Genomic DNA, 18,281 nt, shown 5'->3' on the forward strand with positions numbered 1-18,281 from the left:
TCAAAATACGAACTCATCAATTATTTGACCAATTATGTTTGCTGGTTAAATGTCTACTTTCCCGGACTTCCCTGGTGGCGCAGTGGTTAAGAATCCACCTGCCAATGCAGGGGACGCAGGTTCGATCCCTGGTCCGGGAAGATCCCACATGCCACAGAGCAGCTAAGTCCATGCGCCACAACTACTGAGCCTGCGTTCTAGAGCCCATGAGCCACAGCTACTGAGCCCACATGCCACAACTACTGAAGCCCACACGCCTAGAGCCCTCTTGTGCTCCGCAACAAAGAGAAGCCACTGCAATGAGAAGCCCGCGCACCGCAACGAGGAGTAGCCCCTGCTCTCTGCAACTAGAGAAAGCCCGCGCGCAGCAACGAAGACCCAACACAGCCAAAAATAAACTAATTAATTAATTTTAAAAAGGTCTACTTTCCCACTAAACACATCTTTGTTTTTACTCTTGTGGACCCAGTACCAAGCACAGGGCTGGGCGTACAGCAGACAGTAGATATTTGTGGATTGTCCAAATGAACTTAAAACTGAAGAACCATTAAACAGGCCATTTTCAATTTACAATCTCAGCTTTAACTGAAGTGCAACTTCATTGGTTAGGAGAAGTAGCCAACCTTTCATGCTCAAAAGAGTCTGAGGTTAACAATTTGCAAACAAGTAAGAATTCAGAGAAGCAACTGGAGACGGTGCACTTTGTCCTCGGGCTCTGGTGTCACAAGATGAGGTGGGGGGGGCAAGAGGGCCCCTGACGGCTGTCTCCGCGCCTGCGCCCGATGGAGACCCAGGGCCCATCCTCAGTCTGCTGTCCACCAGCTGTGTGACCCCAGCCCGGGCTCTCGAGCGTCCGAGCTGTGCTGCCTCATTTGTAGATCAGGGGCTGCAGTGTTGATCTCAAGAGGTCGCAACCACTCAAGACAGAGATCACACAGGCAGGTGCGAGAACAGAGCCTGAAAGCCGGGGGCTCACGTGTCATAGGTGGTGCAACCCCCACGTCCTGCACATAGGACAGAATGAAGGAGGGAAGGCACCCAAGGTACCTACTGCAGGCATTCCATGACGCTCCTTATTTCCAAGGGAAAACCCGATATTCCTTGGAATCTCAGGCAACTAAGTAATTCACAAAGAGCGTTCACTTCAAAATCTGAAATCAGGAAATCCTTTCAAGAGGCCCCCACTCTCCTTCTCCTCACCACCAAGCAGGTGGCTCTGGGCTCAGCCTGCAGGTAGGGACACTGTCTGAGCCAGGCAGGCTCCTCCATGTGCGAGGCTGGGCCCGCTGCTCCCGGGCCGAGGGACAGCTGCCCGGAGCCCTCCCCTCCCCTCTGCTCACCCTCGACCCAGAAGCAGGCAGGGCCCACACACCCAGGACTTGGACTGGGGGTCTCAGAGATGGCTTCTTGTAGGGGACAGAACGTGACTCTTGAGGTCAGCGTTTAGACAGCCGACCACCGCCACTTCCAGCAGAGGCTCCTCTGGCCAGTGTGGCCCCAGGTCCTCGAAGGCAGCGGGGTGCGCAGAAGCGCCGGCCAGCTCGGTGCCGGGGGAGGCCCGGAGCTCAGGCCTGTTGACCTCACCCGCAGTCATGTTGCTGAGGCCGGGCTGCAGCCGGAACCCTCTCTGGGGCCTGGAGGACAGTTCAGGGTGGAAGTAATTCCTCACAATGCAGGACGAGGCAGATGCCATGCAAACCCGACTGCGCTCACACCTCGCAAGCAGACATGCCCACCTTCCATCCTCATTCCTAAAGCAAGCCTGGCCCCGGGGCACACAGAGCAGCCCAGGGGCAGGAGGCCCAGAGGCTCCAAGAGGACCCCAGGGAGGGCCAAGGGGACTGGGAGGACGGGGCCAGCTCGTTTCACAGACACTGCCCACCTGCTCACCCCCTGAAGTCCAGGCTGTCCTGAATAAATTTCAGCAAGCCAGATAGTTTTCTAGGGCAGGTGGGTGAACACCTGCCTTTTAAGAGGGCAGAAAACTGTCTGTGAGCGTGGTCCACTGGAGGAACACCGAGGGCTCAGAGAAGCACCCCAGCGGCCCCCATGTGCCGCCAGACAGGACCTCGCTTTGCCAGCCCACCGTCTATGCCGCCAACTTAAAAATGATTACAAATTACATGTTAGGATAAGCTCATGTGGAAATCAAAGTGCACATTAGAAAGCCTGGCTGTGTTTCCTCACTGGTTAACAAACGCTGGGTCAGCGGGTGGGCAAGGAAGCCCGTGCTCACGGCCATCAGTGAGGGGCTCAAGGGGACCCAGGCCTGCCTGGGGCCCTCGCTGTCCGGTCATGGTCCCTCCAAGGGGAACAAGCTGCTGGGCAGACCGTGGCTGGTGTCCAGCCTCCTCTTACCCTTAGATGCCAGCCTGGCCAGGGCCTGGCTCCTCACACCAGCTCCAGGAAGGGCGCGCTCATGGAGACAGCCTTCCCATGGAATTGGAGCGCGGAGACAGCCTTCCCATGGAATTGGAGCGCTGGGGACTCTGTCCAGACCGGTCGTCAGCTTCCAGCGGCCTTCTATTTGCCCATTGTGCTGAGGTTCTGCAAAACCTGTGTGTCCACCTGAAGGTACATCACTGTCTCGGAAGGAGTTTAACCCGCTCCCAGATATGCTCCATTAAACCCGCTGCGCTAGCTGGCAAGGGGGGCAAAGTTCAGGAAGTGCTTGCTGGGCTCTTCATAGTCAGATCTCAAAACAGAGCGGCTTTTGTTCTTGATTTTCTAACCTTTCTGATAAGAGTCTGAACAAAAGACCTATTTCTCCATCATCTTATTAACGCCAAGAGTTGGAGGAGAAGGGAGGGCCGGAGAAGGCACAGCAGAGACCATGCTTATCGTCCCGCTGGCGCCTGCTCTCTGTGACTTTCGCATCGCCCCTCTAGAAGTCCTGACACACGCGCGTCCCCGCGGGCATCAGGTCCTCTGCCAGTCTGCCCTCCACCTCGCTCAGACTCTCAGACCCGGAACCTTCTTCTCATTCCCAGAACGTCAGCGACAACCCTCATTCACCGCCCCGCCCTTCCCCTTCTCAGAATCACCACTTTCTCCTGGGGAGAAAAGAATCAGAAACTTTCTCCTGGGGAATTCCCTGGATGTCCAGTGGTTAGGACTCCGCGCTTTCATTGCCGAGGGCCCAGGTTCAATCCCTAGTCAGGGAACTAAGATCCCACAAGCCATGTGGTGAGCCCCCAAATTTTTTTTTAAAACTTTCTCCTGGGAGCTCTCCTACAAGCTGGGGCCAAAGGGATGCTCAGTCAAACACCGGAAGTCACGGGTCCCCCAAAGCGTCCCCTGCAGGAAAGGACTTGGGAGCAGCAATCCACCAAGTGTTACTGCATAGTGCACCCTGACCAGCACTGCTGTGTGCCCAGCCAGGAAGTGTTCAACAAAAGGCTTATTTATCTCTGAAGATCGCCAGCAGAGGGTCTCCAGATGTGGTATTGGATATAATACACATAATCTTCACTCATATTGTTATGGGACTTACTGGGATTACACGATTCAAAAGCTTTTTAAAAAACAGCTTTCGGGCTTCCCTGGTGGCACAGTGGTTGAGAGTCCGCCTGCCGATGCAGGGGACACGGGTTCGTGCCCCGGTCCGGGAAGATCCCACATGCCGCGGAGTGGCTAGGCCCGTGAGCCATGGCTGCTGAGCCTGCGCGTCCGGAGCCTGTGCTCCACAACGGGAGAGGCCACAACAGTGAGAGGCCCGTGTACAGCAAAAACAAAAACAAAAACAAAAACAAAAACAAAACAGCTTTCTACAAGTTTCTGTATAGCACCTAATACCACTCCCCTCAAAATTACATCTAAAAACCTTGAAAAGGGGGCTTCCCTGGTGGTGCAGTGGTTAAGAATCTGCCTGCCAATGCAGGGGACACGGGTTTGAGCCCTGGTCCGGGAAGCAACTAAGCCCGCAGAGCAACTAAGCCGTGTGCCACAACAACTGAGCCTGCGCTCTAGAGCCCGCGAGCCACAACTACTGAGCCCACGTGCCTAGAGCCTGTGCTCCACAACAAGAGAAGCCATCGCAATGAGAAGCCCGTGCACTACAACGAAGAGTAGCCCCTGATTGCTGCAACTAGAGAAAGCCCGTACGCAACGAAGACCCAACACAGCCGAAAATAATAAATAAATAAAAATAAATACATTTATAATAAATAAATAAATAAATAATAAAAACCTTGAAAAGCATAAAAACACACAGAGGAACTTTTCTTTTTTTTTTTTTTTTTGCGGTATGCGGGCCTCTCACTGTTGTGGCCTCTCCCGTTGCGGAGCACAGGCTCCGGACGCGCAGGCCCAGAGGCCATGGCTCACGGGCCCAGCCGCTCCGCGGCATATGGGATCCTCCCAGACCGGGGCACGAACCCGTATCCCCTGCATCGGCAGGCGGACTCTCAACCACTGCGCCACCAGGGAGGCCCCAGAGGAACTTTTAAGACCTAACACTGTATGATTCTAACCAGCTCTACGACATTCTGAAAAGGCAAAACAATGGCGACAGTAAAAGATCAGAGGTTGCCAGGTGCTAGTGAGAGAAAGTGACGCATCTGGGGAGCAAAGAGGATTTTTAGGGCAGCGAAACTGCAATGGTAGATACATGTCATGAATTCATCAAAACCCACAGACCGTACACCACCAAGAGTGAACTCTAATGTAAACCATGGCCTTCAGTTAGTAACAATGTATCGACATTGGTTCACCCTTTATAACAAATGGAAGATGTTCACTGCAGGGAAACTGTGTATGTGTGAGGGGTGTAATGGGAACTCTCTGTACCGTCTGCTCCATTTTCTGTGGAGCAGAAAACCTAACACTGCTAAACTGTGAAGTGTATTAATTCTTTTAAACCAACCAAAAAACTTAAAAAGAAATATTCCCTCCTTGTTGAAAAAAAAATTAAGATCTAAAAACCTGAGAAGCATTCCTGCTGCATACTCTGAAACGTCTGGTTCCCACCCACGTCCTCGGAAGGTGACAAGCGCGAGGTGGGGGCTGGCACACCTGAGAGTTGAGGCACCATAAAGGTGGGAGGGCAGGCTTCCCTGGTGGCGCAGTGGTTGAGAGTCCGCCTGCCGATGCAGGGGACACGGGTTCGTGCCCCGGTCCGGGAAGATCCCACATGCCGCGGAGCGGCTGGGCTCGTGAGCCATGGCCGCGGAGCCTGCGCGTCCGGAGCCTGTGCTCCGCAATGGGAGAGGCCACAACAGTGAGAGGCCCGCATACAGAAAAAAAAAAAAAAAAAAAAAAAAAAAAAGGTGGGAGGGCCACACTTATGGGATGCCAGGGGGGTCCACCCTGCAGAGGACAGGAGCCAGCGGTCGGATAGCACCCCAAGCTTGCTCCTCCCAGGCTTCAGGAGGCAGCCCCAGCGTCAGCGGGCCTCACACTTTTGGATCAAATGTGTTGATGCCTTTTACTATCCTGAGTAACAAAACTCATTGTATTAGTTCCCTGTGGCTGCCAATTTCTTTTTTCTTTTTTAAATTTAATTTAATTTAAATTTTGGTGTTTTTTTTTCCTTTGGCTGCATTGGGTCTTCGTTGCTGCACGTGGGCTTTCTCTACTTGCGGCGAGCGGGGGCTACTATTTGTTGTGGTGCACTGGCTTCTCATTGCAGTGGCTTCTCTTGTTGCGGAGCATGGGTTCTGGGCACACAGGCTTCAGTAGTCGCAGCACGCAGGCCCTAGAGCACGCAGGCTTTAGTAGCTATAGCACGTGGGCTCAGTAGTTGTGGCTCACGGGCTTAGTTGCTCCGTGGCATGTGGGATCTTCCCAGACCAGGGATCGAACCTGTGTCCCCTGCATTGGCAGGTGGATTCTTAACCACTGTGCCACCAGGGAAGTCCCAGGGCTGCCAATTTCTAAGTACCATAAACTGGTGGCTTAAGACAACAGGAATATATTTTCAGAGACTTGGAGGCCAGAAGTTGGAAATCAAGGTGTCAGCAGGGCTGAATTCTTCCTGAGGCTCCAGAGGAGGACCTTTCCTGCCTCGTCCAGCTCCTGGTGGCTAGGGGATGTCTCGGCTGGTAGCCGTGTTCCTCCAGCTCTGCCCACGTCTTCATACCACCTTCTCCCCCGTGTGTCATCTCCCTTTCTCTTCAAAGGACATTGGTCACTGGATTCAGGGCCCACTCTACCCAGCATGATCCCATCTTGAGATCCTTAACTTAACGAGATCTGCAAAGACCCTTTTCCCAAATAAGGTCACATTCACGGGTTCCGATGTACCTTTTGGGGGGTACCATTCAACCCATGACACCCACATACACATAAAATACAAAGAATCAATATAACGCCATGGAAATACGAGAGAACGAAACGGACGACATTGATGGTAAAGTGTGTGCTGGTGTGTCAACGGGCAGGAGAGGTCTGTTGCTGGCCGACCACTAAGTGAGGAGACGGGGTTCTTTAGACGCTCTGAACAAGAAAAACAGGCTCTCCCCTGACCTAGCTGCACTTCTGGAAAGTTCAAGGTGTGTCGTTCCACACAGAGCCTTCCACGCCTCGCCATCCCACAGTCTCGGGGTCTGGCAGCTGACTTGACAGCTGACACGTCAGGGTACTGCACACCCTCAGCCCTGCCCGGCCACACCATGCCTCACAGCCAGCACACGTCCCAGCTGGGCACTTGGCCTCCATGTACCAGGACTGGGCCTGGCACCACCAGGCCACACACAGAATGAACACACCAGCTGTTGCTGAATGGGGGATGCAAGGTGGGGTGGTCCCTGCCCTCAGGGGCTCAGGCCCAGGTGGGACTCTGGGACAAAGCTGTGAGGGGTGAACGCTCCCAGGTGGCTTGGAGGCCTGTGCTGGCAGAAGTGAGAGACAGTCAGGAAGTGAACCTGTGTCATCTGAGGGGTGACTAATACCTGGGCAGTTTCTCGGAGCAGGGAACAAGCTACAGAGATACAGAGGAGGGCAGTGGGATCTTGTGGGGTGTTACCATTCACAGGGACTCTCAGAAGCTCTTCATTTCACAAAGGAGCCCGTGCTCTGGCCTTGCTTGGCAGTCTGGCAGAAGGGGACAGCAATGTCACAGGAGAGCCTGTCCCTCTGCTGACAACAGGCCACCAGCCCCGGGTGCACAGCAGGGTGAGCAGACGCCCGCCAACCACAGCGTCCCCACCAGTGTCAGAATGAGCCCTGCCTGCCTGCCCTTCATGGCATTCCCCACAGAAACAGCCGTGGAGATGACCAAGAGGCACATGAAAAGATGCTCAACATCATTAATTATTAGAGAAATGCAAATCAAAACTACAATGAGGTATCACCTCACATCGGTCAGAATGGCCATCATCAAAAAAATCTACAAACAATAAATACTGGAAAGGGTGTGCTGAAAAGGGAACCCTCCTGCACTGCTGAATGTAAGTTGATACAACCACTATGGAAAACAGTATGGAGGTTCCTTAAAAAACTAAAAATAGAGCCACCATATGACCCAGCAATCCCACTACTGGGCATATACCTGAGAAAACCATAATTCAAAAAGAGACATGTACCACAATGTTCACTGCAGCATTATTTACAATAGCCAGGACATGGAAACAACCTAAATGTCCATCGACAGATGAATGGATAAAGAAGATGTGGCACATATATACAATGGAATATTACTCAGCCATAAAAAGAAACGAAATTGAGTTATTTGTAGTGAGGCGGATGGACCTAGATCCTGTCATACAGAGTGAAGTTAAGTCAGAAAGAGAAAAACAAATACCGTATGCTAACGCATATATATGGAATTAAAAAAAAAAATGGTACAGATGAACCTAGTTGCAGGGCAGGAATAAAGACACAGACACAGAGAATGGACTTGAGGACACGGGGTGGGAGGGGGAAGCTGGGGCAAAGTGAGAGTAGCATCGACATATATACACTACCGAATGTAAAATAGATAGCTAGTGGGAAGCAGCAGCATAGCACAGGGAGATCAGCTCAGTGCTTTGCGATGACCTAGAGGGGCGGGATAGGGAGGGGTCAGAGGGAGGCTCACGAGGGACGAGATATGGGGACATATGTATGTATATGGCTGATTCACTTTGTTGTACAACAGAAACTAACACAGTATTGTGAAGCAATTATACTCCAGTAAAGATCTATTAAAAAAAAAAAATTTGTGGGCACCAACGAGTGAAGCAGGATTTAGGTTACATGAGGAAGACAGCGTGTATCTGTCAGATGCCCGCTCAGCTCTCCCGGGAAGACCACTTGCCTCAAAGGTAACGAAGTCATCGAACTCCTCGGGGCAGGCTGGCGGCTCCTCGTCGGGGGCAGGCGTGATGCTGCAGAGCTGGCCTTCGGGATCTGCTAGAGAAAGAAGACCCGGCTCAGCAGGTGGCCCAGAGTATCCCCAGAGAGGTCAAGCGGGAAGGTGTGTGCGTGGTGGACGTGAGCGGGACCTAGACTGGCCATGAGAAACCCCGGGGGAAGGAGGCAAGCAGTGCAGCCCCGGGGAAACAAGGCTTTGGGCCAGACTCCACGTTTTATTTATTTATTTTGGCCACGCCACGCGTCTTGTGGGATCTTAGTCCCCTAACCGGGGACTGCACCCAGGTTCTTGGCAGTGAAAGCGTGGAGTCCTAACCACTGGACCGCCAGGGAAGTCCCACACTCCACGTTTTAAAGAATCTGTCTTGTCTGGGGAGGTGTCAGTGTGATAACATCTGTCCAAGGTGCTGGACCCATGGCAGCTTTTATTTTCTCCCTTTTTACTTAACTTTACCTTCTACAATACATTTTATTTTATAATAAGTTTGAAGGAAACGCTATCATTTCATGCTGGATAACGCTGATGTCAGCACCAGAGACCCCACTTCTCAAACATGAGCCCACAGCAGCGGCCCTTCTGCAGGAAAAGCTCTGCTCCCACGGCCTCTAGGCAATGTCAGGGCATAGCCCGTCCCAAAGAGCATGCAAGACGCCTATGTTTCCTGAAGCTGCTTCATTACTGTGATATCATAAGAAATATTTATTTGGTCTTTGTCTCCATTGGTTCCTGGCACAGACCTCCAAAAACCCCGGGGATTTCCTGAGTGCAGGGGTGAAAGGAGCATCTTTTATTCATAACAAGCCCCCTTCAGCCTTACCTGGGTTCACACCAGTGAGGTGACTCTGAGGATGGGGGCTGGTTGCCAGGGGAACTTTCAGCCCCACTCCTGACCTCTGACCTCCCGGGATGGGGAAGGGCTGGAGACGCAGCTGATCTCCAACAGCCAGGGATTAAACAGTCCTGCCCGTGTGATGGAGCCTCTACACAAACCCCAAATGAAGGGGTTCGGAGAGCTTCCGGGTTGGGAACACACTCAGATACCAGGAGGGTGGCACATCCCAAACTCCATGGGGACAGAAACCTCTCCATGCCAGACCCTGCCCCATATACCTCTTCACCTGGCTGTTCATTTGTAACCTTCATAATACCCTTTATAATGAACTGGTAACAGTAAGTAAAGCGCCTCCCTGGGTTCTATGAGCCATTCTAGCAAATTATCACACCTGCGGAGGAAGTTGTGGGAACTCTCGATTTGCAGTCAAGTCAGACAGGAGTGGGGGTGACCCGGGCACCTGGGGAGTTGGTGTCCCAGGTGGTATCCACAGAGCACAGAGGACTGCGTGGTGAGGAAAATCCACAACACAGATCACAGCAGTGACTACTCAAACACATCAGTTCCTTGTTGAGTGTGTTTCACGTGACCTAACAAAACATCAGTCACTTATTTGTATGGAGTAGAGGCCTCTGAGGGCCAAGTGGACCAGCAAGCCTCCTGATGCTCCTGGGAAAAGGACTCTGAAGGGTCAGCAACGGCCTCCTTAGCCAGAGGACGCTCTTCTCTGGCATCTGGACACCATGCCCACAGCTGGGCTCTGAGGCTTGCGGTCACAGGACAGTCTGGGGGGGGGATGGATGCTGCTGGACCCCTCAGTGGCAGGACACGTGGCTATGTCCTATTTTTGAAGAGCTCTCAATTTGAACAGAATAATCATGCTTCCCCTCGACAATCAAGCAGATTCAAACGTTTACACGTTCAGTAGCTGTGAGATGCTGCTCCAAATTCAAGACTGCAAAAGCCCTTTGGCTGCTTCCGTCTTAAGAATCACAGGTGATGGAAACAACCTAAGTGTCCATCATCGGATGAATGGATAAAGAAGATGTGGCACATATATACAATGGAATATTACTCAGCCATAAAAAGAAACGAAATTGAGCTATTTGTAATGAGGTGGATAGACCTAGAGTCTGTCATACAGAGTGAAGTAAGTCAGAAAGAGAAAGACAAATACCGTATGCTAATACATATATATGGAATTAAAAAAAAAAGTGTCATGAAGAACCTAGGGGTAAGACAGGAATAAAGACACAGACCTACTAGACAATGGACTTGAGGATATGGGGAGGGGGAAGCGTAAGCTGTGACAAAGCGAGAGAATGGCATGGACATATATACACTACCAAACGTAAAATAGATAGCTAGTGGGAAGCAGCCGCATAGCACAGGGAGATCAGCTCGGTGCTTTGTGACCGCCTGGAGGGGTGGGATAGGGAGGGTGGGAGGAAGGGAGATGCAAGAGGGAAGAGATATGGGAACATATGTATATGTATAACTGATTCACTTTGTTATAAAGCAGAAACTAACACACCACTGTAAAGCAATTATACTCCAATAAAGATGTAAAAAAAAAAAAAAAAAGGAATCACAGGTACTTTTGCTGCTGTTGCTTTGTACCGTTTTCTCCAGGGGAGTGTAGCTCAGACAGTGGCTGGAGTGAAGGAGCCTCAGAGCGTAGCAGGCTGGACCTGGACCTGGACCCCGTGCTCACTGCCCACCACGCCAGCCCACAGCCCTGCAGCCCCTCATTGGAGGCCTGGTCTTTGATGCAGGTGAACTATGGCAGAACCATGGGGAGAGGGTGACTGTGGATGGAAGCCTTTGGCGTCTGGGGCAGGGGAGGAAGAGGACCACTTACCCAGGCGCAAAGCTGTAAAGCGCTAGGCTGACTCTGCCTATCTTTCCACTTTCAAATGTTAAGTCTTGCCTGCACTTCCAAAAACTGAAACAGAGAATTCAAAACTCTCCGGAAGCAGCCAATCATCTTAGCCACGGTGGACATGTGCTCAGATTCTAGGGGTGGGTCCTGCCCCATGCAGTGGAGGAACATGTGAACACAGGTCGCATTTCTACAATCTCGATGGGAACTAAATATGGTTGTTCTATCAGTTTTCTCAATTAAGTATCAGTTTTTACTGTTTATTTATCTTATTCTTCCAGAGCCTGGGGGTGGGGGATGAGCCAGAGCAACGGCCCATTTGTAACAACCCCCCTTGATTTCATTCTATTCCTGAAACGAGGCCTGTGGAGAGGACTCCTGCGCTCCTCTGCAAAACTGGGTCAGTACACGGAGTCAGCGCTCCACTCCCGGACGCAGAATGGAAGCCTGACAGACACGACAGGCCGACCACGGCCACGGCAGGCGTGCCGGCAGGAAGACGTGAAGTGAGCTCTGGCTGAAAGCAGTTCAGGTGATCATGCTCCGATTCTCCCAAATGCTACAAGTGAACAATTTCAAAATCGTCTCTGACTTGTTTTCATTCTAATTTTATTTTCACTCTCCATTCCTAACAAAAGTTAAATGATGATGTCAAATTACCAAAAAAAAAAAGGAGAAGCAGGGGGATTTCCCTGGCCGTCCAGTGGTTAGGACTCCGCAATTTCACTGCCAGGGCCTGGGTTCAATCCCTGGTTGGGGAACTGGGCTCCCACAAGAAGCGAGACCCAAAAAAAAAAAAAAAAAAAAAAAAACCACACACAAGAAAAACAAAAAAAAGGAAAAGCAGGGCCCATAGCCCTGACCCACCCAGCAGTTCACCCACTGTGTGGGGAGGGGCGTCCCCACCAGCACTGCCCACTCCAGAAGAGGCTAAGTCTCCTGAGGCACCCAAGCTGCCCAGCCCAGCCCCCTGGCCTTCCTGCAGCCCCAAATGTGCAGCGTGGCCCCAGGTCCCCTTCCCAGATGCTCTGGGAGACCTGTGTGCCCCCAGCTTCACCGTCCCCCGAATCCCATCACCTCCCGGGGTTGTCCGGGCTGTCCTCCACTAGAAAGCCAGCTCCACGGGTGCTGTGTCCCTGAGCCTGGAATGGTCCTCTTGGCAAAGCCAATGGCCCTGACAGGTCTCAGCTGCCCCCTCCCACAGCCGCAGCCCCTTCGTCTGCCTGATTCAAGCTCTCATCACGGCAGCCTCCCCTTAGCCTGCCCACCCGAGGACCCCACCCTATCTGCTGGCCAGGCTGGGCCCCTGACCAACCCTGCCCCCCACCCCCCACCCTCTCTGCTCCCTCCGGCACACACTTCAGGAGTGGAGTCTGCTCTGCATAGGCTAAACTGGCGCGGGGGACACCAGCTGCAGTGTGGCATCACGCTGAGACCGAGCCTCACCCTCCCACACCACCGCGTGGGACGCTGCTGTTCCAGAATATTCGTGCCACTGAAGAATCACAGCACCACTTCCTGGAGCATTCAGGCTAACTCTGGGACAGCCTAAGAAGCTTTTATTTTTAATTACAGTGGAAATGTTACCAAAAAGGAATGCAAAAATAATGAGACTCAGTGATGTGTGTGGGCCCCAGAGGCGGAACTTTCACCAAGTTGTCCTGACCTGGGGACTTCCCTGGTGGTCCAGTGGTTAACAATCAGTCTTGCAATGCAGGGGACGCTGGTTCGACCCCTGGTCGGGAAACTAAGATTCCCACATGCCGTGGGGCAACTAAGCCCATGCGCCACAACTAGAGAGAAGCCCGCGCACCGCAACGAAAGATCCTGCGTGCCACAAGACCTGACGCAGCCAAAAACATAAATATATTTAAAAAAAAAAAAGAAAAAAAAAAGTCCTCACCTGGAGGCTCTGATTCAGCAGGAAGTGAGGACAGGAGGGCCCCCAGCTGCAGGGGGAAGGGCCCAGGCCAAGGCAGGGAGGGAGGAGGGGTGTGGCGAGCCCCATCTCAGCACCAGGTGGAAGGCTGACCACAAGGGACAAGCAGGACCCAGGAGACAAGACATTCTCAGACAACCATCTTCTCTCACCAGGTTGATAAATTTATGCACACGAAACTTCGAGACACGTGCAACCAGGGGACAGCCTCGGGGGCAGTAGCTGGCACCCCTCCGGCTCAAAAGATGGGGGTCACTCTGCTCCCACGCCGGGGCCTGACGGGCTGGTGGCTGAAGAGCTCTGACAGTGCACTGGGTCGTGCCCGCCTGGTCATGAGTTTTCCAGGAAGCACATTCTGACTCCTGAGGCCCAGGGTTGGGACCCCCTAGGTCACGACCCCCCAGGAATTCCTACAGCTGAGCTTGCTCTGTTTCTTGTCACCTGTGGGCCTATCAGAACAGAGCAGCCACTGCCCAGCAGCAGAATCAGGAACGTGGGCTCAGAGAGGCTCAGAGAGGGCCTCAGAGCCACACAGATAGCCCCGGCACCATCTCTCGCTGGCCACCGTCCTGGGCTCCTTCCTGCCCACGACCAGGGGCCTTGACCCTTCAGAGAAAGCCCAGTCTTGGCCCTGGCTGGAAGGTGCCCCGTGGCCAGCAGCTGCTCCGTGGTCACCCCAGGGAGTGGTCCACACCACTCCCCCCGAGGCCATGGGCTGAGGGTGGACAGCAGCATGCCTAGCCTGGCTCATGTCAGGCCAAGTGTCCCAGCAATTCCCATAAGTTCTTAAATTCTAGAATGTTCTGCTGACGTCCCAGTAGAGCACTCAGGGGCTTTAGCACCGTCTTCCCCACAAAATGGCTTAGTCTCTGCTTACCTGAATATTCAATTTGTTTAATTACTGTGACCCCATAAACACTGATCCCCTCTGGCCGAGAGTATTCCAGAAGCACATTTTCCTCTTACTCCACGTCTGGTTTTTCCTGGTATGAGTGACTGCTTGCTGGTGTCCTGGGCTTGACCCCTATGCACCCACCACCCTCCCACCCCCAAGCCCTCGGGCAGAGCTGCGAAGCCTTCTCCAACGACCCACCAGTCCTGGGGCCCTGGCTCCCATCACCGCCAACCTGCGGCCAACCCATCACATAGGGTGAAGGTGAAATGAAGCTGCTGAAGACAAGACCCCATGGAGCCACCTCCTCCGGGACATGTGACCTCCTTACTGACCCCCAGGACTGAGACCAGGCAGCCCAGCGCGGCGGCTCCAGCCCCACTGGGTCCGGACACCCACGGACCCAGCGGGAAGCTCTCAAGCACACGTGGCACACGCGTGAAAACCAGTCACACGGCAGACCTCAAACTCCAGGCACAGCACAGAGATCTCATTCTCTATCACACACATGATTAGGTTCAAATTATTGACAAGATCTTAAAATACATTTAGAAATTGTTTAAAATAATTGATGAGTCAAAGAAAAAACCACACTGGTTTGTTAAAAACTAAGAGAAAAAAGCCTACACGTAGAGTTTCCCAAAGGTTAACCGAGGAAGCTGTGGGCGGACAAGCCAGCCCCCCGCGTCCTGGGCGTGCCTGTGGTGGCCCCGGTGACCTTCCCGAAGGCCTGGCTTGGGTGCCTGCTGTGGGGCGGTGAGCACACCATACCAGGAAGCACCAAGACACACTGGAGGTGGAGAAGCAAAAATTTGCATGAAGCCACCAAAAAATTTTGTCCAAGGGATGAAGTTTTAAACAACTTTCTGTTTTAACCGCACACCTAACCTCCAAAAAATCACTGAAGGACTACAACCCACTGGTTACACAGATCCAGACACAGGCACGAAGCCTCCGCCTGCGGACTCTCAGCCTGGAGCCCAGGGTTCACCTCGCCCACCCCACCCCCAGTACGACCTCTGGGTGGTACCACACGGGCCTTGGGACTGCCCCCAACCTAGACCAGCCTCGCGCCAGCCGGCCCCCAGAGAGGGCTGCCAGCCCGGAGCTGGCCGGTGCGGTCCTCCAGCCCGGCCCACCCACCACACTGAGGGCAGCTACATAGCCTCGCCATGTGCTGCGCTCGCATGGGGTCCCCAGGCTGTGCAGGGCCTCAGACGGTGTGCATGCAGACTGACTGGGAGAAAGAGCCAGCGGGGACTTGGGGTTTAGGAAACCTTGCCCACGTGACACTGCTAGGCAATAACTTGGGGACGGGGACAGACAAGACAGATGACACTACCAACAACTGCTGATAAGACCCAAGTGCATCCCTTGACCCAGCCCCATCAGGTAACTGATGGCCCCGCCCAGGTCTGCATGTCCTCCTTTTCCTCTGCCAAGAGCAGGAGGAGGGAACGAGCCTGCGACTGGGACGTCTCACCACCCTCACCCCAGCACGTGGCCACAGATGGGGAATGAGAAGGAAAGCTCTATTCAGAGCTTCGGGATTTTATTTAAAAGGACAGCATATGGGCAACCGGTGAGAGTGTGAAATGTTCGCTCTGGCAGTTCTGTACAAAAGAAACTAAGCTCACAGCCAGCAGACGACCAGCCATCCCATCCCTGGGCACAGGCTCCAAAGCCATGACAACACTGTCCACACAAAGACTTGGACCCCAGCGTCACTAGAAGGTTCATTCATTGCGGCCCCAAACTGGAGACGTATTACTGTCCATCACCTGGGGGGCGGACAGACAGACTGCATAGGCATGCAGGCGAGCACAGCTCCACACGGGAAGAGTGCCCTGACACGCAGCAGCACGGGTGAGTCGCAAGCATCACACGCGGGCGAGCACAACACAGGAGTGCGGCCAATGGTTTATTTATGTGACGTCCACGAGAGGCAAGGCTAATCCATGCTGACAGAACCAGCCAAGGAGATGCCGGCAGGAGGGAGGGGATCACTGGAAGGCCAGCAGGGAGCTGTCTCCGGGGGCAGCAAGGCTCCGGGCAGGGGTCTGCATCCCAGCAGGAGAACATCAACATTCACAGAAGGGCACACAAGATTCGTGCATTCACAAAAGGTAAATTTTGACTCAAAATAAGACTGCAAACGAATACTGAACTCTAAGTAATGACTGATACACAGGACAAGGTGTTTGGGGGAGTGTATGGCAGTATACCTGTCTAAAATGCATCCCATTTAAAAAAAAAAAGATGGATTGTTGGACAGATGTATGGGTGGGTATATGATATATAATGACACAAACACAGGAAGATGTTCCCTGCAGACTGTGGATGGCAAACACACGTGTGGGTGTTCACTGTGTAAGTCTTGCAATGTTTTTGTACGTTTGGAAGTTTTCATTAAAAAAAACAACTTCTGGGGACTTCCCTGGTGGCACAGCAGATAAGACTCCATGCTCCCAATGCAGGGGGCCTGGGTTCGATCCCTGGTCAGGGAACTAGATCCCACATGCATGCCACAACTAAGGAGCCCCTGAGCCGCAACTAAGGAGCCCATGTGCTGCAACTAAGAAGCTGGCAAGTCACAACTAAAGGAGCCCTGGAGCTGCAACTAAGGAGCCAGGCTGCTGCAACTAAGACCTGGTGCAACCAAATAAATAAATAAATATTAAAAAAAAAAAAGAAAACTTCTGGGGGAAGGGGCAGTAGACTTCTAACGTTACAAATAAGTAGCTGAGTCAGTGAATTCTGGAGGACAGTGCATGAGGAGCAAAGAACGAGGTGGGAGAGAGGGCCTCCTGAAACCTGGGATGTTTCAGGGGCTCTAAGGAGGAGGAGGCTGTGAAGCTCAGCAAAGGGAGCCTGAGGAGTGAGGGTCACTAATCGGGGGGTGGGGGGCTGAGGGAGGGGGCTGAGGAAGGGGTGAGGCAACAGAAGCACACGGTGGGGTGACTGACCTCCATTTCTGATCGCTGTGATCCCTCGGTAGAAGTCTTCGAAACTAATCACGCCGAGCCCACTGGGATCCAAGTACCTCGTTAAGTCCTTCACCTGCAATGGCCAAGTGAGAATGTTATCGGAGCCTTCACACTTCGGGTGGTGGCGGGGTCGTGCATGTGACATCTCACCACATTCAGAGAAACAGGCGGCTTGCAAGGGGCAGTGCTGAAAGTAAGGGCCATCGGGTCCTCTGACTGGAGGGCCAGCAACAGCTCCAGCCAGGGCACAGGTGGCATCTGGGGAGACGCTGCCAACAGTGCCCAGAACCATGAACCACGAACCACGGAATAAGACCCTGCTCTCAGGCCAAAAGCCATGCTTCTTGAGTGTACTGAAGTTTTAGGCATTACTGCAGTCAGGATCCAGGCGCTATGCACAGCACAGACCTGCCCATCCTGACAGGGACCCCAGCCGTGCAGAGGCCTTAGTAAAACTGACTCCAGCAAGTAGACCCTGGACAACAGAAATAATAAAAAGTGGGATAATTCACACATGATGTTCCAGAGAATGAAACTCTCCAAAAAGAAGATAAGTTTCTGTTTGTAAGTATAAACTGGATTTCATCAAAATTTAATACTTTTGCTCTTTAAAAGATACCCTTAGACAACACCGTAGATCAACTATACTCCAATAAAAATTAATTAAAAAAAAAAGACGGGTTTCCCTGGTGGCGCAGTGGTTGGGAGTCTGCCTGCCAGTGCGGGGGACACGGGTTCGAGCCCTGGTCCGGGAGGATCCCACATGCCATGGAGCGGCTGGGCCCGTGTGCCACAACTACTGAGCCCGTGTGGCACAACTACTGAGGCCCGCACGCCTGGAGCCTATGCTTCACAACGGGAGAGGCCACCATGATGAGAGGCCCGCGCACCACAATGAAGAGTCCAAAAATAAATAAATTAAATAAATAAGGATTAAAAAAAAAAAAGACACCATTAGTATAACTAAAAGACACAGACTGGGAGAAAATCTTTGCAAATCATATATCTCATAAAGGACTTGCATCCAGAAGGTATAAAGAAATCTTAAAATTCAGCAAGAAGACGAACACAATTCGTTTTTTTTTTTTTTTTTTTTGTGGTAGGCGGGCCTCTCACTGTTGTGGCCTCTCCCCTTGCAGAGCACAGGCTCCGGACGCGCAGGCTCAGCAGCCATGGCTCACGGGCCTAGCCACTCTGCGGCATGTGGGATCTTCCCAGACCGGGGCACGAACCCGTGTCCCCTGCATCGGCAGGCGGACTCTCAACCACTGCGCCACCAGGGAAGCCCCACAATTCGTTTTAATGGGCAAAAGATTTAAACAGACATTTCATCAAACAAGGTATATAAATAGCTGATAAGCACATGAAAAGATGGTCAAGATCCTCAGTCCTTAGGGAAATGCAAACTGAAACCATAAACGGCTGTAATGAAGACAACTGACAACAGCAAGTGTTG

The 18,281-nt window shown here is 52.6% G+C and overlaps 1 protein-coding gene across 4 annotated transcripts in view; it reads right to left on the reverse strand.

Moving 5' to 3' along the window:
• The window catches only part of RAB11FIP3 (RAB11 family interacting protein 3), an 80,282-nt gene that overhangs the window by 23,285 nt on the left and 38,716 nt on the right, over window positions 1–18,281 (reverse strand). For 2 of the 4 annotated variants that reach the window (XM_081256654.1, XM_081256651.1), the window contains exons 2-3: window positions 16,805–16,898; window positions 8,237–8,328 (exon numbers count right to left, since the gene is read on the reverse strand). In XM_081256654.1, the coding sequence (XP_081112780.1) occupies window positions 8,237–8,328; window positions 16,805–16,898 (186 nt within the window). Of the gene's footprint in view, window positions 1–8,236; window positions 8,332–16,804; window positions 16,899–18,281 lie in introns of all 4 variants that reach the window. The other 2 variants (XM_081256653.1, XM_081256652.1) reach the window with 1 other exon arrangement.

The sequence above is a fragment of the Mesoplodon bidens genome (genome assembly GCF_964165515.1).
Source record: "Mesoplodon bidens genome assembly, chromosome: 15".
In the NCBI taxonomy this organism is placed as follows: Eukaryota; Metazoa; Chordata; class Mammalia; order Artiodactyla; family Ziphiidae; genus Mesoplodon; species Mesoplodon bidens.